Source organism: Pagrus pagrus, assembly GCF_965226575.1.
Source record: "Pagrus pagrus genome assembly, chromosome: 4".
Taxonomy (NCBI): domain Eukaryota; kingdom Metazoa; phylum Chordata; class Actinopteri; order Spariformes; family Sparidae; genus Pagrus; species Pagrus pagrus.
The window spans coordinates 13,305,727-13,333,066 of record NC_140188.1 but is presented as its reverse complement, the minus strand read 5'-3'; the positions used below and the strand labels follow the sequence as shown (position 1 = coordinate 13,333,066).

The 27,340-nt window shown below is 45.8% G+C and overlaps 1 protein-coding gene across 5 annotated transcripts in view; it reads right to left on the bottom strand.

Moving 5' to 3' along the window:
* schip1 (schwannomin interacting protein 1) overlaps window positions 1-27,340 on the bottom strand; it is a 226,305-nt gene that overhangs the window by 22,323 nt on the left and 176,642 nt on the right. For 2 of the 5 annotated variants that reach the window (XM_084352167.1, XM_084352168.1), the window contains exon 9: window positions 22,107-22,892. In XM_084352167.1, coding sequence (XP_084208293.1) covers window positions 22,107-22,892 — 786 coding nt within the window. Of the gene's footprint in view, window positions 1-8,143; window positions 8,535-22,106; window positions 22,893-24,522; window positions 24,924-25,642; window positions 26,250-27,340 lie in introns of those variants that run through there. The other 3 variants (XM_084352170.1, XM_084352169.1, XM_084352172.1) reach the window with 3 other exon arrangements.

Here is a 27,340-nt window from a genome sequence, read left to right as displayed (position 1 = left end):
GTTGCACTCAGGACTCTGATTTTTTCTTTTTCAGCTTCCTAGCCCCCTTATCTGAAACGGCTTACGATTGCGTATGTTTCTGGAGGAGATTCACTTAAAATCTACATTAGCCTACATATTTGAGGCGAAATGAATGTGAGAGTGTGTGTGTTTATGTAACAGAGGAGGTAGTGTGCCCTCTTTTCCTGCTAAAGGTAAAAATAGAGCCCCGTCTGGACTCCAAAGCCAGCAGCCCCACAGCCCCGGCCAGCTAAATAAACCCTGACAGAGCACAATGGACCATTAGTCTGGCACACAAACACACATGCTCGCACAAAGTCACTCGCTCGCTCGCTTGCTCGCTCGCTCACGTACACAGAGATTGCTTCTGCTTTGTATCAGTGACTTACATTTTCAATCTGAGCTCTCCACGGTGTGTAATGATCTCATCTTAGTGAGACGCTATCGACCCGTGACTCATATATTTGTCATCACCCGCCCAGACAGAAAATTATGTCCACATACGGCCTCAGAATCACACTGCAGGGTACCATGACTTCACACCAACACACAAGCCATCAAGTGGTTACAGAGAAATTGTAGGCATGACATGAATGTGGAAAACCATTATCGTGTTGAAGTGGAAATAAACTCATAATTCATACGAACCATTACTGTGTAATGATTGAATCGAATGCACATTAGTGATTTTTTTCTAGTTTGGTGAATAACCAGTTGATTATTTTTTGTTTAACTGCTTAATTGTCTGTGAAATGGGTGAAAAGTAACTGTCAATATTTCCCAGAGCCAAACAGTGATATCTTCAAATAGCTTTTTTTTGTCTGACTAGCAGTCCAAACCCAAAAAATAAATCAATTAAAGAGGATATAAAACAGAGAAAAGCAGCAAATCCTCATATTTAAGAAGTTAAAGAAGTAAAAGAAGAAGTAAAACGGATCATTTTAGCATCATATTAGCAGTGGGCTTCTTATAATACCTCAGTACTTTTTGCACATGTCTCGGTAGCACCAAGTGTAAACCCTTCATTGCATCACTCATTGGTTCGTGGACTACAGTTTTAAAGCGCCAAGTTTGGCATTATGGATGTCGCCATCTTGTTTTTTCAGCCCTTAAATAACCATATTTGGACTAGAAAGTGGAGCTGGAGTACATAAATCGCTTCTTTCTTGACTGATGGTAGCAGCTTGTTAATGACAATGTAGCTGCGCCCTACGCCCTGTTTTATCATCTGTTTTATTCTGAATGGGACCATAATTTACCAAATGAACAGCATGTTGTATTGAAGAAGACTCGAAACTAGCAATTGAGACCATAAACTCATTAGGAAACTGTTTACTGAGGTAATAAATCAAGAGAGAAGTAGGGACATTTTCTCATAAGCTTATATACAATCAGACTTCATGTCGCAACGAGTGGAGAAGCCCCCTGCTGGCCATTAGCGAGAATGCATGTTTGGCCTTAATCAGAACCTCAGTCCATTATTTTATACAGAGAGCCAGATCTTTAATTTTCTTTAATAGTCTTTAATTATTCTCTGATGAGTTTTTTCCCCCCTAATTTAAAGCCTAATTTTGCTCATTTTAGACTTTTATTGAGGTAATTCTCATGCAGTCAGTTTGTGTCAAGACAAAATTGCATTTTGTCTGGCTCTGATGCTTTTCAAAAGTTTGTTTTGTTTTCTTAAAATTAAAAAAGAATTAGTTTTAGCATTTTTAGCAGCTAGCATTGCAGATTGTTCCCTGGTTATCCCCAGTTAGAGGCTCCATTTAGTCAGTCACAAACACATATGACTTGCTGCAGGGCTGGAATAAAAAATACACTATATCTGTCAAGTAAATAGAAAAAAGGGCAAAAATGTCAAACATTTGCTGGTAAAATGTGAGACTTTTCTGTGTTTTTTTTGTCTTTTATGATCAGTAATAAAAAGTCTTTGGTTTTAGACTGTTGGTCGGACAAATTAAGCAATTCGACGATGTTAATTTGGGCTCTGGGAAACTGTGATCAGCATTTTTCTAACCCTAACGATTAATAGTCAGCAGATTAATGGATAATGAAAGTAATGGTTTGTTGCAGCCCTACTGGAAATATAACTTTACCAGACTGAAACAATAGCACTATCATAAGCCTTACACGAGAAACCAAACCTTTTGCAGAGCTAAATCTTGTTAAAAGTTAAAAGTCTCTCTTCGAAGCATCAAACCTCCACCTGCAGACTGATTCACAGGATGAATCACACTAAATAGTCAGAGATCTTACGGGAAGACAGAGGTATCAGATGAGAAGTAAAATAGCCAGCCAAGGACAAAGGGGTATACAGAGATGAGAGGAGAGAGAAGAGAACGCCAACTGATACTGATGAACATGAGTCACATTCATCTGTTACTCTGCTGAGAGAGACGACGAGAAAAACACGAGAGGGAAGAATCACAGATGAAGACTGTGGGGAAAATAATGCATTTGCATGATAACATCAAAAGAGCATTTGAGCGGACGCGCACACGCAGACACACATGTGCGCGCACACAAACACAGAAGGGTTAAATGAAAAAATAGGAAGTGGGGTTGATTCAGCGTTGATCCCTGAGGATTATGGGTAGAGCACAGTGAATTGTCTGGCTGTCTCCTGAATCCACCCACACTGGACTGATGCTGCTGGGCGACAATACAGACGGCACACACGCACACACACACAGGCCAATAAAACTGCTGGTAGTTGTGAGCGAGAGTGGCCTGTTTGGGGCTGAAGGGTGGGGCTGCCCCGATGCTTCTCTGCTTCATTACTGAGGCTGACTTCATAGCGAAGGTGAAGTCAGTGCTGCTGATTCAAATGGGATATAGGAGGCCGAGAGGGAGGGCGTACCTGCGTTACTTATGCACGAGAAAGCTGGCAACGGGGACGTACAAACACTCACGGGTAACACTGGCAAATGTGCACAAAAGCATGATTTCAATCTCAGTTCAAGGTCACAGACTGGGGACGGTCCTAGCTACATCTGTGAGACACACACAGGTTAATAACAGTGACGCTTGACTGTGGGGTCAGCTGAGAGAGCGGGCAAACGAGAGAGAGAGAGACACACACACACACACACACACACAGAATGGCTTATTGTTCCAAGTGAACAGAGGGTGACTGTGGGAGAGAGGGTTCCTGGCACCTCCTGTAAGCCTGGGATCCAAGGCCAATGGCGCTGTGAGCGTGTGTGTGTGTCTGTCTGTGTGTGTGTGTGTGTGAGTGTGCGAGCATGCATATGTCTGATACCTACTCTCGTGATGCACTCGCTCTTTTTTAGTTCAGCTAGGGGCGGGCACTCTGGCCAAAAAATAATATCTCCATCTATTTATTCACAATCATTATCCCCAGTCTATACATGGCATGTCCTGTACACTGTGGCCAGACTTGAAATAGCCTGTGAATATCTCCATTGAGGTGATATGAAGGTTTTAAACACAGTATTTTGCTTTGGGCTGCTTTTCAAAGACTAAATCATTATATCATTATACCTTCATACTAAATACCCTTACTCTACCCAGAACATCAAAATATAATAAAGAAACACAACTGCATGAGACATAATCAGATAAACAAAGAGATCACAAGTGTTGGTCATATCTTGTTTATCTTTCAAATGTAACGTCTTTGAACATTTACACGTATTACTACAGTCTTTTGGCTGATTATTAAAGCTGACCACTTTAGATGTCGCACATATATTTCTCTACATTTTTTTCCTTACCCTCTTTTTTTAAACAAGTGCATACCTGCTCTCCCTTTTTCTGTAGGAGACAATATTCCTATTAAGTTGTTTACACGGCTAATGACAATGAATATTCCAATAATGCTCCTAAAATCCTGACTAATATGGGCATATCATGTCTTAAACAGAAAATGCTACAATCGGAATAAGGCCTAATTTAGATTATCCAAATGGATTATGTTAACAAGCCATGTATCGAGGTTTGAATATTGTCATATTCGGAAAAATACTCGAACATTAGGGAGATTTGAAACATATCTATTGAGAAAAACCCTTAGATACAGCCAGAAAGTGTTCTTAACGCTTTTTTAAAGTCTACTAGATTTTAACACACATGAATTCATGAACAATGCGTCGGTTTGTTTTACAATCAGCCTTATTTACAACCCTTACGTCCCCTTCTTCAGTATAAAGACGGAATCTGTGCTAGTTTCCTAAATTGTTTCTAAGTTTCTGTATCTGCTACACACACTGCTCCTTTAATGTCTGTGTTATCATAACTCCGGATCACATGTACTGACACATACGAGAGGAATGCTGCAGACTCGGGTCTCGTCTTATTTTGGAAAGCAGGAGGAAAAGAACGGGGGCTGCTGCCATGGCGACGTGGTGAGAATTTCTCCATGGCGATGCTCTGTGTTCCAAACAAATTGGGCTGCGAAAGGAGCGCGGGGCGGCCCATCGGGAAGTCCGCTAACTCACACAGAGGCCAGGCTTTGAGGGAGAGGGCAGTTTTGGCAAATTGTATGATATGAGGAGCTCGTGTTGGAGGAAAAGGAGGCTCGCTGGGGGACCTAAAGTCTACATACATCAAGCTGTATGTACGAGGGCAAGACATGCTTTTTTCCCCCTCAAATGTTCCTTTCTTGGACGACATAACCTAAAGTCTATGACATGAAAAGCTCTCCCATTTACACTGCTAACACTGGATGTAACAAGTATTACTCTTTTAATATATCAGTTGCTCTTTAGTAGATAAACTGGCGACCTCTCCGGTGTGTACCCCACCCCTCAATCAATGCCAGCTGGGAGCGGCTCCAACCCCCCGCCGCCCTCCAAAGGATAAGCGAGTATAGATAATGGATGAACGGGTGATTATATTAGTTCATTATATTTCCTTTCTTGTGTCGGCTCTGTCCTGATTAATTCCAGTAAGAGCATTTAAAGGAAAAGGAAATTAGAGCTGCAATGATTGATCGATTGGTCGTCGATTCCAGCTTCTTAAATGTGAATATGCTCTGGTTTGTGGACAAAAATAAACACTGGAGGACGTCTTCTTGTGCTTTGAGAAACGCTGATAGACATTTTTCACCATTTTCTGACATTTATAGACCAAACAGCTGACTGATTAACCAAGAACGACAATGAAAATAATTAGCTTTGCATTGTGACTCGAGATCGAGAAACAGACAGCTTGGCTCTGTCCAAAGTGAAAAAACGTGCCCTCGCTATGGTGCAATCTGTTTGTTTATTTGTACATAAACAGAAGTGTAAACATGACAATTAGTGGTTTCAGGGGGAGCTACATGCTATAATTACTTCCTGGCATACCCGACTCATTTATTATGTCGGTAATTCCATACATTTGCTTCATCGTCCAGCCTTATTGATCAATTCTGTCATTCTTGCACGATCCATCAGTGGCATCTACTGTACCGCTAGTCCTCATTTATAATTCATCGGGCCACACCTCATATACTGTTACACTGAGCACTCCCTCACCGCTCTCCAGTCAAGCATGAAAAACTGCACGAGCTCGTGGATACATATGCATGACCTGAACACACATAAATCCTCACACACATGCACAAGAGTACTGCAGCGTGTGGTGTGATTCGACATGCAACCAGAGGTCCTGGGGCCTTGGCGAGGTGACAGCGTTCCTGCGGCCCGATGATGACAACACTGCGGCCAAGCTGATAAATCTCACCGTCACCCTTCAACCTGCCGGTGCTGCAGCATGGCGGGCGATACGGCACAGCGAGATTATGGATTCATAAGAGAATGTGAAAACAGGATGACATATTGAGACCTCGGCCGCTAGTAAACACACGGAGGAACGGCGTGCTTTTAGCTCACTTAAGCACTTAACAAAATGAAGAGCAGCGAGATGAAGAGGATGGCTGCGGCAGATGATTTAATGATGAGATGAACATTTTTTCGCTCCTCTTTTTGGCCTCGTTTGCAAAATTGACGCAGCTGAAATCAATAGATGCTTTTGGTCAAAATGGTCGCTTTATCGGTTCTCCCGGGGTCAGCCTTGGACTTAATTGGCTAATGCTTTCTGACATTAAGTGGGAGGAAGCCCGCCTCAAACATTATTGGGATAGACAAGATGCCTTTCATGCTTCTTTGACAGAAAGGACCGCAGCTTAATTAAAGGGGAGGAAACCAAACGATGCTGATAACCAAAACAGAGATCGCCCCGAGACACAGACTGTCCCAGGAGACGACTGAGAGACAGGGACAACACCCTGCTGACCTCCATCTTTTTCCACGTTATCTGTTTACTCCTCGTCCATCTCATGCCCTCATTAAACCTCCTGTTCCTCCTCTCTTCCTCTGCTCTTTCCCCCATTACACTTTGCTTCTTTCCATTCCTGGATGTGTGTGTGTGTGTGCGTGTGAATGTGTGTGAGGGGCGCTGTCTGCCTGCTGGTTGCCAGGTTACCGGTCTAATTGAGGGGGCCTCTAGAGATTCGCTGTTATCAGAGCCTGGACCCTCTGTTCCGCTTACCGCTTTCTCTAATTCTCTCCATCTCTCTTCTGCTTTTCCTTTCCCAATAAACTTTCTGTCTCCGTGCATTGTCATTCTCTATATTCAACCGACGTCTCCCTATCGCGTCACATCAGAAAGCCGTTGTCATCTCTCTCTTTCCGCCCATCTCTGCCTTCATTGTGCACAGCCCGCGCTGTCAATACTTCTCCTGTTCCTGTTTCATCTCCTCCTTTCATCTGCTGTCTCCAGCCCCTTTGGCGTCACTTTCCTCTGGTTATCTGCTAGCTCGTTCCTCGCATCTCTCTGCCGCTCCATCCAGCTTTTATCTGCCACGAAAGCATGGCAGGAAATCCTTATCCCGTTACACAACTGGTCCCTCAACCACGGAGGTGCAAATCTGCCCTCCTGACAGGCAAATACAAATATGTGGAACTTGAAGCGCGATTAATGCAAATGTTTTTGTGCGAGTCTTTTTGTGGTTTTTGCTAAACCAGAGACCTGAGGGCAGTTTACTAAGGCTAATCTCAAGCTTTGGAGGATGTGTATGAAACTGACAAGAGTTTAGCTCTTATGATTGTTGACAATGCCACAGAGGTGAGCGCTCGCAGCTTGAAGGCCTTCAACTAAGCTGAAACTGTAGGGCTACATTAGTCATCCCCATACAGTACATACACCAAAAATGCTTCCAAAGGGAGTGTTGGAGGACTTGGACTCTCCAGTCTCATGTTGATAAAACACTTTAACTGCACCCACAAGGCCAATCCATTTCTCTAGGACCCTCATGTTTCCTTCTCATCACTTCCTCTGCAGCGTTTGCCTGCTTCTCCCCATCAAAGACGCTCCATCTCTTTCCCCCCTCGATGCCTCCCCTGGCATATTCAGCTCATCTCTTCTGCCTTTCATCTACCTCTCCGCTCGTTCCCACTCTCTATCTCCACTGCATTGCAGACTTTCTTCCCAAGCGGGGCTGGTTATAGAAAAGCAGATGCACGGCTGTGATGTGCTCGCATTTCCTCTAATCACGACCCCTTCATTCCTCCCGATTCCTCGTTAGACAAAGTGGGACACTGCTGTCACATGTCGCACCACAATCACAATCACAATCACACACACACACACACACACACACACACACACACACACACACACACACACACACACAAAACACACAACCCTCCAAGCAGCCATTCACATTTAAATTCTCTTTATCTTGTCTGCACCGTACACCGACTTACATGCATCCACTTCTGCTGAACACATTTGCACACACACACACACAGTTAATTCCTGACAGCGTAAACTTGCAGTTGCATGCACACCTCAGCTTCCTTGGCATGGATAGATGAGGCTGGATGAGGAGGAGGTGGAGGGGAGGGTGGGACATTATTCCCTTGAGTCAAGTGCTCTCTTAGCAACCAGCCAGCCATCAGATTCACAACACAATCACGTAAGCACAGAACACAGATGAATACTCCCACACAGGTCTCTGCAGTGACACACATGTGCAACAATGTCCTACTTTCGACGTGACATACAAGGATTTGCGATAAACTGATCCGAGGAGCTAAAACAGGAAAATCTGAGAGACTGAGAACAACAAAATCAACACCAGTTTGTTAAATGGCAAAGAAATTGAATGAATGTGTCGTGCCACTCTGAGAACTACCTGGTAAGAACAGTTTTCCTGGTGGACCATCCTCACAGCATCCTAGAGCGGAGCTGGCTGAGCTGAGGGGAAAAGGAGCGGGACTGGGACAAGATTCCCAGCCCTGCAGCGGTATTCCAGCGGAGAGGAGAGGAAAGGAGGTGGAGCAGGGATCCCACCCAGTCCTCGATCCAAACTAAAGAATCAATTCTCCTCCCTGTCAGTCAGCTAAGTCTTCGCCTTCTGCTTTTCTATCCCTGTTTTTCGGATTGTTTTCTGTTGACTGAGAGAGAGAAGGGCAGGATCTGATCGCTGCTTCCCCAAAGCCGAAAGAGGGAGGGGAGCGAGAGGACTGGAGGAGGGGTGTGAGAACGAGAGAGAGAGAGAGAGAGAGTGAAAAAGAGGGAGGGGAGCAGTGAAAAGCAGAGAGTACACTCCCGGTCGCCTTTCTCTGTCTGGTTCGGACTGAGAGGGGGAGGAGCTGTTGGGCTGAGTGTGTGCAGAGCCGGCCAGCGGGGAGAGGGGATGGTGGAGGACGGAGGGAGGGTGAGGTTGGTGTGGGTCAGGGTCGGGATGTCATTCAGATGGAGTCTTGCCAAGACAGAGAGCCAGACAGAGAGGAAGAGAGAAGGGCAGAGGAGTGACTTTCTTACTTAACCTTTATTATTATTAATCCATTTCTGTGCTGCTTTACTGCAATACTTTAAAACTCAAACTAAAACAAACCCAATGATGTGTTTTCAGCGCCAAGTATCCAAAAATGTCAGCTACCCAGAGCTGGCATTTATCCATGGTCAGATGTGAAATCTTCTGCTTATTGTTTGATCTGATTTAACTCACAATCTAGACGGGTCACTCCCTGTAAAAGTATTCACGATGTGTGGGCATAGCATGGCACGTACATCTTCCCCTCGTTCTCTGTTTGTCTCTTTGTAGGATTATAATCTCATAGCGGCAGATGGCCGGTCTATAATCCACACACGGGCCGACCTACTCACATAATCTCTCCCTTCTCCATCACTCCCTCCTGACCTCTATCCATATACTGTTATACATCCATCCCTTTGTTTTCCGGTTTGTCCATAATGTTTGATCTCAGCGAGATGTAAACATGTGTCCTGCTTCTTGAGACTTTTGAATAAGTATTATTTTGCAATCAATTATTTAATCATTCAAGTCAATTCAAAATGTATTTTATACGGCCCAAAATTACAAATAGCAAATTCTCCTCACTGGACTTTATTCTTTGTTCAGCATTAAACAACCTCTATTCTCAGACAACTGGTTTGAATAATGAAAAACTCTTTTAAGCGGGAAAAGAACAGAAGAAAACTCAGAAAGAGTGACGTATAAAAAATGCTGCAACGTCTAAGAAATGTCAGGAACAGTCCAAAATGTCAAAATTCCATCTTTCGTATGGAGACTGGCAAAATAAAAAAATAATGACATAAATAAATGACTCAAAAAATTTAATTAATATGCAATTAATTTTTATTATAATAAAAAATAGACAAACGTGTATTCCTCTTTTGATTTTCCTCTGTATTTATTTACTTTCCCATTACATTTTTAATTTTATTTATCTTTTTATTCACTTTTAAATGTGAATAATGAAATATTTTTCTATATTTTTTTCCCTTTTGATCCCACAGTTATGTCTGTTTTATTTTATTTTATTTTCTGTATGCATTTGTGCTTCAGTATGGAAATGAGGGGAGCATTTTCATGTTATGGGGTCAACTTTTCACCCATTTGTTGATCGACATCAGTGTGCACCGAATATGAAATTGGGTTATTAATCAATTTATTTCTTTTCTTTATTTTGGCAGTTTCGGGCCTAGTTACAATAAGCACCATGCCATTACATCTAGAAATTGGATTCTACATTTTGGGGGGCATTTTTGCTCCACATTCAAACCATTCATCGTGTTTTAAAACTTCAATTTCTACTTTTTGACTAATTGTTTGATCAGCTAATTATTTTGGCACAAATACACCCTAACCCTTTCACAGCACGCTCTGTTTCATCCAGAACGAGGCACTACGTTTTATGTCCCTCCACTGTAAAACTCCCATTAAAGCAGTGGAACAGCTTTGCACCAGAATGTGGGGAATGTGACATCCTGATGCAATTAAATCATACATCTGCTCAAGCTTTCATTTGTGTCTTTTTTTTGGAAAGGTAGCGGGCTGCAAACACCTCCTGTTATCTCATCCCTCCTCTCAGGCCAGATCTCTCTATCCGGTATTGATCTCCATTGGGTGACGCTGCTTTTCCCCCCGATAAGACCACTCTTGGGTTTAATGACCTGGAAGTGGATCGATGAGCTCCCTGCTCTGATCTCTCTGCTCGAGCCCGCACATCACCGGCTCTGGTCTGGCCTTCTGCGTGATACCAAGCTGGGGCGGACTGGAACGGTGCCCATCCTGTCACACTAACCTTGGATATAATTATCTGTGCATGACATTGACCTGCGATAAACTTGTTTTTCTTCCAGTGAAAGCTACCGACGGGGCCTCGTAAAAGCACTGTTAAGCTTACGCTGAGTTTATAGGCGTACAGTAAGTAGGGGGGAAACAGTGAAGCTGAGCGATTAATGGCAGAGAGATTAAAAAGCGGCTGGCGAAGAGAGTCAAGCATATGGCAAGTCATCGGATCTTTTCTCCAATTTAATCTCATGTTGTTGTGTTTCTGCTGGATATGTAAGGTTAGCTAATACATCAGCCAACAGGGCTGTTGTTGTATATTTGCTCCGGTGTATACTTTCTACCCTCTGCTGGATAATTACCGGTGACTTGTTGTGGACATTTGTTGGGACTTCACAGCACAATCACGTGCATATCTGCTGATCTGAGACTCTGAACCTCTTAAATTTCATCTCAGGTCGTCAGCAATACGACCGCCAAGTGTGAGACGGACAGATTTCCTTCCATTTCAGTCAGATTCATCAAAACTCCACGTGATGAGCAGCGAGGTGAAGCTACAGCTCAACCATTTCAGTGGGTCTGCAGGCTTAACGGGTGAACGACATCAAACAGAAGCCAACACCCTGTAGATGTGAGTCAATGATGTCATGTTCCAGCTCCAGTATCAAGATCTTTACAGCTTCAGATGCATTAAATCAAAGGCGTTTCGCTGATTTCTCTTTCGGATCCACACTGAGGCAAGTGCACGCATACACCGGAGCAAAAACAAACTTTGATGTTCGACATCTCTGAGCCCCGGCGAACCCTCTTTCTCTCCTCCATCACCATGGCAGCAGTCACCCTGAAGACCCCCCTCCCTGCTGACCTTCACATGCTTTTGCAATGAGTCACAGCACAGGTGGAGACGGAGACACCACCTCTTTATCTGCACGAGGAAACAATATCTGACACAAACCAGACTGTGAAGCATGCAGCTCCCGATTCTTCAAATCATAACGAGTATTAACCACGTTAAATGGCGACGGCAAAACAAACTCAATAACCGTGATTATGTAAGCGGCCTAAATCAGCACAAAGAAGATCCAGAACGAAGATTATTAACTGGAGACAGGAGGAGACAACAGGCAGACTGCAGTTCAGCCTCCCACACACCGGCCACATAATGAGATGTACGTCTGGGTGGCGTTACTCTAAGAACTAAAAGACAAGTGCCTTTCTGCTAAAAACATCAGCTGTATGCTGATCCTAGTGGCAAACTTCAACAGCGGTATGTAATTTATGCCTGCACAGAGCCGGAGAAATTGCCGTTATGTGTGTCACTCTCGCTGTGAGGTGAAGTGTTGCAGCTCAGCTCGTCTCATTCTCGTTTTCCCGCACATCAAAACACCACTCATGTGGGGCTCTGTGTATTTAACTCTGCCGTGTTGGCATATTTATAGATGCAAACAGAAATAAGAAACACCTAATCATAAGTCGCTGATGACAGAGTGAATAACGTGGTGGTTCACTCTGCTCGAGTGAGCTGGAAATGATACTGTAGGTGGTAAATAATGCCCCGTAACACTCCGTACAGCTCATGGAAAAAACAGGATTCTCAGCCATGCTGCGCCGCCTCCTCCCTTTCTCTGACAAACAGCTTGCCCTCTCTCTTTTCAGCCTCTTTGCCATCTACCCCCTCCTTCCTCTCTCTCTCGCTGGCCTTTCAGTGTAGCTACATTTGCTTTCCTTTCACCACTTTTCTCCATCTTCCTCCTCCTTCCCCTCTCTTTCTGTTAGTCCGCCTCGCTCTCCTTCGCAGCGGGGAGAGGGGGAGCACAGATGCTTTTAGCGAGCTGACATTTTGTGCCAGTGTAAAAACACTGCATAGCAAAGCAGGTTGGCTCAGTGTGAGGGCCAGATTCTGGCAGTAATGAGCTCGCTCTGACAGGGAGGAACTGATGTGGAAGGCCAGGGAGTGCATGTGTGTGTATGTGTGTGAGTGTGTGTGTGTGTGTGTGGGCTCAGTCTCATGATCATCCACCAGAGGTTGTTCTAATGAGGACTGTCTACAGTTGGTGGTGGGAAGACTGAGCGTGCTGTGACCACCGGGCTGTATTAATATTTGTTTCACATGTTCAAATGCACCAATGAATCTGTAGGCCAGCTGAGTAAATGAGTAGATGACCACCAATTAAACGTGTGCAGCGATAAAGTCATTAAGAAGCAGGAGCTGTGAGTCGCAGTGAATAATAAGCAGCTGAGACGGACGAGACGTGCTTCTTGTTGTCTTGACTACAGATAAAAACTGTGGAGAGCAAACAAGAAAAATCATGAAAATGGGAAAGAGAACTGACTTTGGTTTGAGCTGAAACAATTAGATGATTAATCCACAGTTTTAGGAGGACAGGGTTAGTCCATTAATCAATGAGCTGTTCCATAACATTTTATTTTTCAACCAACAGGTTCGACAGGTGGCCAGTTCTTACATGCTGCATCTTTAAACCAGGAAATATAGACGGGACAGACATTTTTACCAGCGATTCATACATTTTTCATTGTCAATTTCACGTTTAAGGCATATTTTTAGTAGCGCACTTGCCTACTTGTGACTGTCAATAGACCATATTCATATGGCGGCCATCTTTCCTCTGACCAGCTTTGATTTCGTACTGCAAGTGTTCGAGTTCCCAAGTCGTATAAATGTCGAGAATCTGAAAGATGGTTGTCATTTCACTGCTTTAAATGTGTCGACGATGTTCAGAATTCATCTACGCCTTTCGCATTGTGTCGCGTAACACTATCAATGCACTGTTACCCAGAAAGTGGTTGAATGCTAACGTTCGCTGTCGTCTAACTGCTGCTAACTGGTTATCAAATAGGTTGTTTCACCTTGAAATATGGCCGATGCTCCTCCAGATTTTCACTATCCAATGTATTTCCAGTTGCTGCTTTGTTTTACTGACAAAGCGATTGACTGATCAAGAACATAATCGTTCGCTGCAGCCCTGCCTCGGTCTGATGGAATGATTTTTTTGTGTGTTATGAGTCTGCGAGGAGATAAAAGCGCTCTGTTACAGCAACAGATGAAGCTCTCTGCATGACCTGGCAAAAATTCCCTCTCTTGCTCCCCCTCTCTCTCTGTCTCACACATACACACACACACACACACACACACACACACACACACACACACACACACACACACACACACGAACAGACATCTTAGATAACACAGAGGCAAAAATACCCTTGTTTTGTTGGGGTCTGTGTGGGTGTTGAGACATGATTTAAACACGTATTTTTAGCCCGATATAAACAGACCAGATCACAACCCACTTCTCTACCTCTCTCTCTCTCACACACACACACACACCCAAACACACACACACTGCTCTGTAATTAGGAGCAGAGAAGACCAGTGTTTCATGTTTCAGCTCCACCCATAGCAGCACACACACAAATACAGGCCTCTGTGTGTGTGTGTGTGTGTGTGTGTGTGTGTGTGTGACTCAACCCTTTATTCCTCCGACAACAGACAGGAGAGGTGATGGATAACAGTTTAAAATCCTTCACTGCCTAGAAAACATAAACCGTCTTTCTGAATTTCCAGCTCTCCCTCTTTTGTTGCCTTCTCGCAATAAACCTTGTTTCTTTTTTTCGATCCTTCAGCCTCGTTCTTACTTATAAGTTGTGAGTTGTGTGTGTGTGTGTGCATTCGGTTCGGCTCTGTAGTGACGCTGCAGTATGAGGACTGACAGGAAGTTATAACATTAGAGGCCGTCTCCTCACTGCTACATAAATCCCCATTTCCTCCACAGCACGCTCTGCCACTCACGGCCTGCGCCCCCTCTTTGATAGTTTTCACAGGGCGGAGAGGGGGAAATGGTCTCCTGCTGTATTTTGCCGTTGTGAGAACATAAGGCTATAATGCCTCCTGACAGCTTGAGGAAGAGGACAATTAGCAGGGAACAGGAGTGGGAATGGCAGTGAAGAACAGGAGATGTCTGGGAGAAAGGGAGAAGAAAAGAAGAAGAAGAAGAAGAAGGTGGAGATTTGCAGCTGTGGAGAAAAATGAGTTTGAGGCTTGGCATGAGGCTAAGCTGACTTCCATGGCAGATAGGATATAACACATGCTGAAGAGGGGTTTGACTCTCAGGAACCTGGTGAATCATGGCTGGGTGAATCAGAGGAAGAGGGTGTGTTTGTGTGACTCGCTGCGTATCAATGAGGATGATCAACCAGACAAACAGTGGTGGAATGTGTAGCTGTGGGCTGCGCTTTGTGTTGTCACTTGTTTCTGCACTGTGTGACTTCAGTGAGAGGGTAGGATCACAGAGTTACATACATGACATTGTGATGACGTAATGAGTCTTGTTTGCCGTCAGCACCTACATCACGTCTGACAAACTGTTACAGACCTGGGATTTGTATTCGGTGTTGCACTCAGAAACTGTGGAGGGCACCCAATCACATAAAATGCAGATTTCTACGTAATGTTGTTAAAATATAGAGGAAAGATATCATGTTAGCTCATCAAGTTGGTAAGAAGTGAAAGTTACCCATACACATGAAGTATGAAGTACCTCAAAATGTATCTAAGCACACCTCCAACGACCAAACAGGAAGTCTTTATCAGTTCTTCTGCACCTTAAGCGTCATCATTACTCATCAACACAAACAGGTCTGAGTGTTTTTGCGTTTGTTTACCCGTGCAGACGAGGCAGCTGATTAAACTGTACTTTGACATCAGATAAGAGCAGTTCAGACGGCACCACTCCTGTCTTGAACCTTATAACCCGTGTCATGTCCTGAATGTTTACGTTTCCCCTGGTTACAGCTTGTATGCAACAGAACCAACGAGCCTGCAGGTCAATCTGAATGGCAAAACCTTTGATTTTACACGTGCAGGTGCGCTCGCAGGTGCGTACCCCCTCCAGACAAAACATGGAATAACAGACAGCCTGACTTGTCAAACTGACTTCAGCTGAAGGCCATGCTGGGCTCCTCACTTCAACAACAAACACGGCTGTATATCTTTGCCTCTTTGCCTAACTAACACTCCAAGCAGACAGCTGGCCGTCGGGCACATTTGGCTGATTGAGTGTGTTGAATCACCAGTGCTGAGGGAGCTAACTGACAGGCTGCTCAGCCCTCCGAATCAGATTTTTACCCATTTAAGGTAGTTTGTTCTAATGTTTTGCTTCTGCCGTATCAGCTCCCTCAAGCGAAAGACCATCAGCTACAAGGCCAGCTGCGCCTTCTTATTTGACTTCTCCTCGATTTGTATTCCACGTGTATACATGAAGACCCTCCAAACAAATTCATTTGCATGCTTTTGTTTGTCTTTCTGATTTGACGGCCTCCCCGTTTCCTCCGTGCAGGTTAATGCGCAGAAAGCATGTGCACGCACTCTCTCTGGTGTGTGTGCAGGTGCACATCTTAGCGTGTGTCACGAGGTATCCAAAGGCAACGCAGACATTTTGATCAGTAGGGTTTTGTCTCGGGCCGGTTCTTTGAGCTCTGCTTGGTGTGTCACACGCTTCCTCAGCACCTCAAGGTAGAGGAACATTCAAAACAGGTGTGTAGCACGAAGCTTTGCTTATTTAAAACAGGATTCAAATACACGTGCGCTGCATATTTGATGATTCTGTCCTTGCCAAGTAGAAACCAACATATGGTCAGCCTGCGTGAACCTGCTCTTTGTTAGGGTCACGCAGAAAGAGGAACCTGAGCTTATGGACGGATGTGCAGCTGGCTCTACTTCATGTCTCCACATATTTAACTTTTCTGTTACACACAAACACAAAAGCAGAGGAATGTAGTGCCCTAGGCTATAATTACATTTCTCTGACTTTTAGTCTGAACTCTCTGAAGTTTTGTCTTGGTTTGACTTCAGCCACATCACACGCATATAACGTACAAAAGGGTCTGAAAAGCCCAACAGCAAGCACCTTCTACACATTTCACAAGAGGTCATTTTCAGCTTTACCTGAGTTAAGTGCCCGACTTCCTGTGAGGAATCCAAGGTTAAGCTGAGAGGAAAAATACTCCACTGATGAAAAAAGAAGAGGGGATAAAAAACATCCACCAACACTGGCAGACTGTCAGGATACCACGAGAAGAAAAAGATATCCTTTGTGATTTAGTGAGGTGAGTGCCTGCCTGTGTGGACTAATAGGAGACAGAAAACTGCTCCACTCTGAAGCTGAGGCAGTGTGTGTGAGACGAGTGTGTGTGAGCTGTGGTGTGCAGAGGGCCGGGCGTGTATCAGCTGGTACCGGCACATACATGCACACACACACACACACGAGGAACAGTGGTTAAGCCATGTGGGCTGAACCAGACACCAGAGCCTCAGAGAGGCGTTCTCCACACCTGGAAGAAGCCCTGCCCCTCCATCTCCGAAGCCTCCTCCCACTTCCCACCCATATATACGTTGACTACTTCTCCATTCTTGCCGCCTCTTTTGGCTCCCTCAAACCATAAATCTGAGCCCACTCTCAGCTCCCTCCTCTTTCAGCAGGTCCCTTTTGATCCCTCCTATCACTCTCTACATCTAAAAGTTCTTCTTCTCACCTAAATTCATGCTTCCACTGCTTTGTTTTCCTATGCTAACTTTTGGCTATTTATATCCACTATAACAGCACTCAAGACCTCTCAAACCCTACAATTTCCTCCCTCTCCTACTCTCGGCCTCTCCCTCTGCGTATACAGTCTGAGAACTGAGAGAAGGTGGTAGTTAGGTTGTAAGTGGAGGGTTGCGAGCGCAGTTCAACTGCTGAACTTGTTCATGATCACAGAGCACGGAGTGAAAAGAGGGAAACATAGAAACCTCTGCTTTTGCTCTTTTCTCAAACCACTCTCCGCTTCTTTCTCAGTCTTTTATTCTCTGCAGCCCTTGAGTGCTTTTCTGAGGCAGAGCACGCCACACTTGTACAATTTGGTTCGGCTCTTGGCCTTTTTTTTTACTGTTTATATGGTGTGCTTGAGCAGCGCCTTCCTATTAGGTAGATGTTCACTTACAGGTTACTTCCTCAGACAGCTGGACAGGACAAAAGTACATTTGTAAATATGTTATTACATACATTATATAGTTTAGTATGGCATTTACACAGACCTTACCAAACAAGACAATACATGAGAAGACAGTCCTACTGTGCTTAAGTACAAGATGATAAGACTGCACAAAAGATCACTGTTGTGACTGACGTGAACAGATGTTGTGTTTTATAAAGGGTAACTTTGGTATTTTTCAACCTGGATCCCATTTGAAATAAGTCCAATATTTGAGATTGGAAGCGAAAGTCTGGTGGCCATTTGCAGAATCAGTAGTTTTATCATCATAAAACACACTTCCTTAAACGTACAATATGTTACTTTTCTTAATCAAAACACAACAATCTTATCTTCACTCCTGTTTATCAACCCGACTGCAGCAGCGATCCACCGAGGTGACCTCAATTGTTGGGTGTTTATGTCCCGTTATGTTGACTGCTGACCGGAGCTGGAGGCGAAATGAGCTTTACCTCGTGAATATAACTTTCGAGACAGGAGAGGGGAAAAAGAAAACAGAGATCCGGAGTCTCTGGCGAGTGCTAAAATCAGAGCATTTATGTGAGTTTATGGCTAATGTACAGTAAATTATTCTGGCTATTTGGGGCAGAGAAACCTTGTGTTAGTAACGCAAAGAAACAAAATAAAAAGCACCAACACCCTCTTGGTTCTTGGTTACACTTGTATTTGCAAACATTAGAGCAGAAAAAGGCTTGTATTTTGAGTTATGAGAATCGAAAACAGCACATCTTGAAGTCTTAGAGTTCAGGGATATAGGACTTTATACCAGAAGTGTTTCTAAACACGTTACATACTGCAGCTTTATTTCACAACTGCTTCTCTGACGTCTGTGCCTCTCCTGACATTCTCACACAAAAAAGGATCTTGCCCTTTAACAAAGCTGTTTTTCTACGTAGAGATCCTTTTTCCATAATGTTGTCAGACACTAAGAATAAAAATCTGAGCCTGTTGGCAGCAGAAATACGGACGCTTTTTATAGATGAACGCTAACGAAGTGCATATGCCCAGAGGGATTACACTGCAGCCCGTTTCACAGCGACAATGGACAAATTCCCAAAAATGTTCAAAACCAAATAGGCTCTAGGGTTATTTGGGGGCAATATGCTTAATCTCTTTACTGTACAGTATGAATATGTATATTATGGATTTCACAGATGTCAAGAGGCATTAGTGTGTCAGTGTGTGAAACCTTTGCCTAAACGGTGTGACTGGTGCCTGCTGTTTGACAGATATATTCCCTTTGCTTGTTTCGTGTGAAGCTATGCACTCACACTTGCCGTAAATGCTCAGGCACGGTTCGGAGTTCAGTTCAGTCGATGTGTGTTCGTGTGTGTGTGTGTGTGTGTGTGTGTGTGTGTGTGAGAGCTCTTCTCTGTAAAGTAGGAGTGGTGCTGCAGGTCTCAGCACAGGCCCTATCTTTATAACCAAAGTTTGCCCATGGGGTGTTTTTAAATTGTGTGAGTAAGTCTGGGCGTGTGCACTCTGAGATTGAAAAAGAAATAGCCTGTAGGCATGAATTTATGCTTTTCCAGTGTGCACCTTAGACAACACAGGTAGATTTCTGAGCATGGATATCCATTCATGTAGAATGACCCCATCTCTGCCTTTTTCACCTCCAGCCCAGCTCAGAGGAATAATATTATTGTTTAGCTTTCAGTGGGTGCGGTGCTAAACGCAGGGTTAGCGCTTGTGTTACCCCGGGTGTACTTGAGGTCCCTGTGGGACCCTCTCTGCCACGCGACTCCAGAGTTCATTAGAAACAAATTACAAACAGGTCAGCGTGCCTTTCATCCTCATGAATTCTCCTGACCCCACACCCACAGCCTGCAGGCAGATGCTGAAGCAGCCAGAAACCACACCCTAACTAAACACACCTGCTCCAATATGACTGGTTTATTGATTCAAAATGCAGAATAAATGAAGGGAAGTAGTCCATGTCAATCTATTAGTGCAGCACACGGAAGATTGTGCGGTGGAAAATCAATGCAACCGTACTTGACAAGTGTTTTGAAAGGGTGAACAGTCGAAAGAACAGTTTGAAATTTAACTTATTTGCAAAAAATTAGAAGGGAATAGTCTGGCACTAATGCCCCATAACACCAGAACTTGTTGTGTTTACACTTCAGATTTTAACTGGATTAAACAAACCTGACATTATAAGTGTTGATTAGGGAGTTTTAGAGGTGCTGGTACGTGGATTTGTTAGCTTCCAGTCTTTATGCTACGCTAAGATAACCTGCTGCTGGCCATAGCTTCATGATGAACATACACGAGAGTGGTATCAATGTTATAAATTAACTTTTTTAAGACCTGCAGACTCTGTAATTCAACAGGCGAGGTTTAAGGGACTGTTGCCATGGAGATGTGGACAGGACAACAGGAGAAAGTCAAATGTGAGTGACATATGTGTAAATGTTCATATATATACTGTATAAGCAAATGTGTGTATATGGCATATTGTAGCTGCTGCATCCGACTGGAGACCGGCTGAACCCGTCTCCAGGCACTTAGTGTCCGCTATGGATTATTAGCTCTGAGCCTCACTGTGTCCCGTCTTTCTAAAAAGCACAGATGCTTTTGAAGCTCTACTGAAGCATGAATATCTCGATCCCTGTGGACCCCGCCGAACATCCCAGACAGACAGACCCCTCCGTACATGAACACGCGCATCATCTCGTCGCCGGTGGTGCGTCCCGCCTGAGTGGATGACTAAATATTTAACAACATTTTAAAAGCACCAGCCCCCCTTTTCTCCAGGGTGTCGGCTAAGTCCTGCAAATTTAAGAATTAAGAAACTCAGATGCCCCTTGACATAGACAGACACCGGGGACGTCTTGTGGGAATGTCTCAGTCTCTAAACTGACACTTGACTGCTTTTGTGCTCTTGTTAGCGGGTTAGCAGAGGGTCAGTGCTAGCATACCCGAAAGCTCGGGGAAAAGGACGCACATCAGAAGCTAGGTAATGGATTGTCTGGTATGATCCTGGACAGAAGTAGCAACAGCACTTAAATGATTTTAAGGGTAGGATTGTCCAGGATATGAGGTTTCCTCTCCCGTCTTTTCCGCTCTATCTCTTCTGCCCTCTGCTCAGGTTGGATTACACGGCTAATTCCAGTTTCTTATCTACACAGAGCCATCAAAATCTGAGGCCCGGGTCGTTTTTTTCTTGTTATAGGAGACACCGCTGGAAGCTGCTGCACTTTATTGCCATCAGGACTAGGCTATCTCTATCTCCCACACCAGGCCTAGCGTACGGTGCCTTCATGTGCACACATGTTAGACACCAGCAGAGACAGAGAATGAGCGAAGAAGTGCATGTGTGTGAATGTGTGTGCAGGCAGACGACGGCGGCCACATGTTTAGACAGAGGCTCCCTTTCAAGAGATTTTCCTCCACCCAGGTCAATTATATCACAGCCCACTGCCTGGGGAGAGGGAGACGGAGGGAGAGCAGACTTTCCCCAGACTAAAACTAAACCAGGAGGTGACCTTCTTGGTTAGGACGGGCAGCAGGTAATGAGCATTGACGCAAACACACGAGCCATGTGGCCCCCGAAGTGCCTGGTCCTAAAGATACCATCTTCCTGTCCTTTCCTCCCTCTTTCCTTCCTCTCATCCCCCACGTCTCCCGCGTGCATTCCTGACATGCCTCAGGGAGACAGAGGGGGCCTCCAGGACAGACAAACAAAGACGCACAACACACACAACACACTCACAATGGCACTGGCTGCAGCCATTGTCTGTGTGCACTAAGGAAAAGGTCTTGGTGCCTGCATACCAAAAGAGAACAGCAATCCCCCTTTTCTCAACACACACATTTGCCCTCGCTTAGTTTTTACTCAGTGACATGAGAGCCAAGTGAAAGCACTGAAACTGGCTGCTGTAAGCAATCCTCTGCTGCTCCTCCCTAAACATTTTTAAAGCTACACCCTTCTAGACCCACAAACTAACAATAAATCATAAAAACGCTGGCTGCGATTTAGACTGAGTGATGTCATAAGTGAATCAAAGCAGTCTTTAGGTCTGGAGCTGCTGGTGTGGTAATGAAGGCCTGCAGCAGCTCTCTGCAGAATGTCAATGCAACACTGACCTCTTCTGGTGGAAACGCCACATGGCCACAACAAAGAACATCCAGATTTTTGAAAATAGGTTAAACAGATACAAGACAGTAAGGTCAGCAGGTTGTGACATACCAACATGTCTGAGAGTAGCCCCGTCCAGTTTACTTGCACTGTTGGACTATGAACCGATGCACTCCAGTCCAGGCTTTGATGATGGTCACGTTTATGGCCGTGCCACATAGCTTAGCGCTACATTAGCTGACTAATCCCTCTTCCTTACTCCAGCTAACCTGACCTCATGCTTCCAGGGTCCATCTGACACGGATCGCTGCTGGATTACGGATGCCACCAAAGCGTGGGAGGAAAAGTGATGTGAGATAACCTTTGACACACATGCAGAAAAGCATAAAAAGCCCAGACAGACGGGCACATGAAGACACTTACCGAGGTGTAGTTAGTCTTGCCCATGTTGTGGTTCTGGATCTGGTTGAGGTTCTGGTTCTCCTGCTCTCTGCACTGCAGCCCAGCCAGGTGTCTCTCCAGGGCTGCCCAGTCCATGGTGGGCAGAGGTTCCTCCTCTACACCCTCCTCCTCTTTGTATCCCCCCATCCGTCCCCCAATCCCTCCACTGCCTCCTCCACCACCACCACCGCCACCACCCCCGCCAGTGCTGCGGCTCCCCCTGCCTTGACTGGAGCTGCGGTGCCTGGGCTTGGGAGTCCCTGTGCACCCCTGTGGTGTACCGGGAGAGTCGAGCTGGCCGCTCCGGGGCAAAATCAGATTGCCGTTCTGTTTCAGTTCCTCTGGGACGGCTGCGGCTGAGGTAGCAGTGCGTCCGCTGGGGGCCGGGAGGGGCGGGACGGTCTTCACTTCCTGGAATTCTTCAGCGAGGCTGCGACTGTTCACTGTCTTCCTGTAGCCTTCGCCAAGGCCATCAACCCCGACAACGCCCCCACCGCCTTCCTCCTGACCAGGAGGCTGTGGAGAGGTGTAGTCCTCGCCGTACTCGCTTTCCCACTCCTCTATCACCTTCTTCTTGTACTCTTGGTAGTCCTCGTCCTCCTCATAGTCCTCTAAGGTGACCAGGTCCAGAGAGGGGGAGGATTTGTAGTCCTCCAAAGTGGCCAGGTCAAGAGAAGGGGAGCAAGGCGTGACCTTGTTGGAGTTGGACTCGGAGCTGGAGCGACTGGATGCGTCACTCCCCAGGTCCATGCCATCCTCCCGGTAGTCCTGCAACGACAACGGAGCAGAGAAAAGGAGTGAACTTGAGGAAGAACAATTGTTTTACAGAGAGAGAGAGAAAGAAAAGAGAGGGAAGGAGGAAGGAGATGAGAAAAATGAAAAGAGAATTTAGGGAAGTGTGAAGCCACAGATTAGTCACAGCAGTGTTGTGGTTTGAGACCGGCGACCACAAAGCACTTCCTGTCCCGCAGGAACTTCCTTTTCTGCACAGAATTATGCCGTCATCGTGTCTCTCGGACTCGTTGACCAGCCTTCTGCTATACAGCCGTACCAGCCTGTGTTAACTGATTATACATTCCTCTGCATCGGTGAATGTGTACGTGTGTGTGTGGGCCTGTGCGACGCTTGACACACACAGCGAAGGCGGAGTCCGTGTGGCTGGATGTGTCACAGTAATCTCCCACCACCCACTGCTACATCTGCACAGCACCACGGGGACAAAACAGGGTGTTATGAGGGGTGAGAGTGAGTGACACCGACACGCTGATACACAACAGCACACCAAACTGTGACACGGACAGATGAGTCCAGAGTTGTTGTTGTCTAACCTTGACTGCGATGCTCCCGCCGAGCCCCCAATCACCGGCTGACTGATTAGTTCACAGCTAATGAAAACGTCCGCGTTGTTTACAACCCTCCACAAATCTCCACCTGACCCGAGCCTCCTCTCGCCGAGTTATCAGTCTTTTCTCCACAGGAGTGCATTATCATAGTGCCTCACACCACTTTTAAAAGTTAATGAAAAGCAAGGAGCAGCAAAATTTCTCTCAGGGCAAAGAGAAATTAACGACACATTCCTGCCTGATCCACATTATGAGCTGCTCTGGAAAGGAAATTAATTATGAAGATTGCTGATTACTGGTAAAGACCACGAGGGCTTACAGTAGGTTTTTTTTTTCACTGTTGTTGTTTTTGCCTCTCGCACAAGAGGAGGAAACTGCAGTTCACACAGCATCGTCCTCGTGATGATAAGCTTTCTTCAGAGAGACCACACCTGTGCAGACGCCGGCTATTGACGTCAAAGGGCAATGCAGAGCAGATCTAAGTTGGGCAAAAGCAATATGACTCAGCATCCTGGAAGACTAGGTGCACAAATTGCTGATGCGGTGTAGAGACATGAGCCACTTTGTGCTGAGGATCTTGCATTTCTCCGTGAAACGCCAACAGCTCCAAGGGAATGGGAGTAAAGCTGCTGTGAGGATGCACAACCCAAAGCTACATCTTCCCTTTTACCTGGTGGCAGGCTGTCTCCAGCTTAGGTTTGGCAACATAATGCAATGCTGTTGGGGTGTTGGGACCCTCAGTTATTTCACTCCCTCCCAGTGCCTGCTTGTTATCCTTCAATAAAGGCAGTAATAACATTTAATAAAACCCATATTCAGTTCATTGGGATGATTTCCAACTGTCTGTGTGGTTCTTGACATGACGAACTCCAGGAGCCCCTGTGGCTTTAGGGGGAGGACTTAAGTGCACACAACATTACCAGCCTACTTATGGCCTAATGCTCTGAAATCACCCAAAGACGGCCACGATTAAGAAGATACTGAGGCTTGAGAATATAGCATGGAAGCTCTATTTTAATATATAAATCAGCCGGCAGAGCGGAGAACAGCCTTACCGACGTGCTCATCAAACGCGCTGGATCACTGCGCGGTCACCAGTCCCCGCGGTGTGTGAACCAGCCTGTCATCTCGGCTTTGTCACCCTTCAAGTAGGCTACCAGCCTCTGGAGGGAAAAAAACACCCGGATTCAGGGTTTTATCTTCTCCAAAGTAGGAAGAAGAAGAAGAAGAAGTATCCGAGCTGCGATCGCGTTTCAGATCTCGCCCACCGATCCTCGTTCCTCGAGCGGCGCTCCGGTTCCCAGATATTATCGCGTCAATACGCGGCGGTCACATGAGCCCGATTAAAATAATGCAATCATTTAAAGTGTCTGTTTATGAGACACAGAGAGAGAACGAGAGAGAGAGAGAGGGGGGAGGAAGGCGCTGCAAGACGGGCGGACGGCAGGCTGGAGCGGTGCTAAAGCTGATCCGCTGTGGGATTAACTAACCGAGGCGCAGGCAGGCAGGCAGGCAGGCAGGCAGGCAGACCGTACAGGCTGGATTTGGCCACAAATACATGCAAATTGACAGCTGCACCGTTCCCCACCCCGCAGCCTGGCGGGTGTTTGGGAAGGGGAAGGGGGGGCGTTTAATTTATGTCAAAGACTAGACTACCCCTCACACAACTCCAGCCCCTCGCCCTCTCTCTCTCTCTGTCTCTCCTGGGTGGCTCGCAAGGGGGACATCAACGCACACGCCCAGTCTTTGCGTGCGTCGAGCGCACTCCAAGTGGCACCTCTGCACGCATGACAGTTGCGTGATCGCACCTGGGAACATATGATCGTCGACCTCGAGACAGGTTATATATATATATATATATCGCGCGCGTGCGTTTCTTGTTCATTCCTCACATGATGTAATGTTCCCTCTCCAGAAAAGTCCCAGGAGGAACCTGATATCACCCCCGGCAACAGCGGGGACAGAAACGCCCAACATCACACACCATAACGCGGATAGATGACACCCATCACAGCTGTGACCACACTGACCCCCACCCCTCCTCCTCTCCTCTCCTCTCCCCAACTCCATCCGCTATCATCGGGGGGCAAAATCGGGAAGTCACCGCCTGCGTTAGGAGCACGGACGAGCTAAAAGTGGCCCTGGATGCGGCGTCATAAACGAGCGCATACTCACTGTCATCATCTTTGTAGCCTCCCCGTCGCGTTCTCAAGACATTGTAAAGTGTAAATCCCAGCTGTTAGACAACGGTGAGGATGCTGACTTATTCACGGCAGCCTTGTATTCTAAGGGCGGGCGGCGGTGGTGGTGGTGGTGCTGCTGCTGCTGGCGAGGCTGTCTTCGCTGGTGAAATGACAGAGAGCCGGCGGATGATTCAGTCCAGTCATCGCTCTGAGTGTGTAGTCTGTCCACAGATGAGCCAAGAAAAAAAAAAGAAAAAAGAAAAAGGAGTCTTGACGGAGGAGAAGAAATCACGTAGATGTCTTAAAATCCCAGCAGGTCACCGCCAGCTTCTTCTTCTTCTTCCCTCACACACACACACACACACACATAGAGAGAGAGATGCCCAACCACCAGTCCAGCCTGCGCGCTCTCTCCCTCTCTCTCCCTCTCCCACGTCAGCTGGAAAATAAAAAGGCTCTGAGTAAAGTGCGTCCGCTTGTATTGTGGGCTTGCGCACGTTTTTCTTCTTCTTCTTCTTCTTCTTCCCAGAGCTTCCACACAAGCAGCAGCAGCCCAGTTATTACCTAGAAACAAGACTTACTAGAAACTATAAGCGCACAACAAGCGTGCTCCTGCTCCTCTCTCTCTCTCTCTCTCTCACACACACACACTCAGGTTTGTGTGTCCTCTCTCTCTCTCTCTCTCTCTCTCTCTCTCTCTCTCTCTCCACGAGCCGGCTCTCTGTCGCAGCCTGCAGCTCCGAGGAGAAAGTGACGACGACAGAACACAACTAAAGCCCAACCTTCTGCACCCACTGACCTTGCAAAATGGCAGAGAGAGAGAGAAAGAGAAAGAGAGAGAGAGATGGATTGAAACTATCTAGGTGAATTATTAAACATACTTCTGGTTGTTTCTGAATTTAGAAATATTTCCAGAGCTAATACTTAAAAATCCCCCCCAGGGAGCTCAGGGATCCTGTTGTTATATCTGCTGTTTGGCTTTAAAGCGAGGGCTGTCACTTTCAGTTCAGTGGTACACCTGCACCAGCGAATGCAATCCAGTGCAACAGCCCCGCAATAGAGACAAACCTTTGTGAGAGTGAAAGTGTTCGGTTTGGGTAGAGCCACTGGGAGCAGACAATAACATTTTGGCATTTTAAGTTTCTGCAAACCACAGATATTTTCAAATGTGTCACACGTACCGCATCAACATCACCGCAATACCTTACGCCATGACGGAGACCTATTAAGCTTTTTTCTTTTTTTCCCTTTCCTTCATTGTGTTATATGTTCTTGTCAATGTAAAATATATTGGAAGTTAAAAAGTCCAAACTCCAGCAGAAGCTCCTCTCTCCCACAGAAAACACCGCTCCTTAAACGCCTCGTCAGTAGTTCCGCCTTTAATCCATGACTTTGCGACATCACGCACGTCACATGTGCATAATTTATGCCGATATTCAAGGTGGAAGTGAAGCTGACAACATGACAGAGCCAATGGAGGACATGGTGAGCTGCAGGCTCAGGCGTATGTGAGCTGACCAATCAGAGCAGACTGGGTATTCAGGAGGGGGGGGGGGAACCTTAAAGAGGCAGGAGCTAAAACAGAGCATTCAGACAGAGGGGGAATACAGAGCTGCAGCACTGGACAGTATGAGAAAACTGATGTGTTTTTTGAGCATTAAAGCATGTAAACCTATTCTAGTAGTAACCA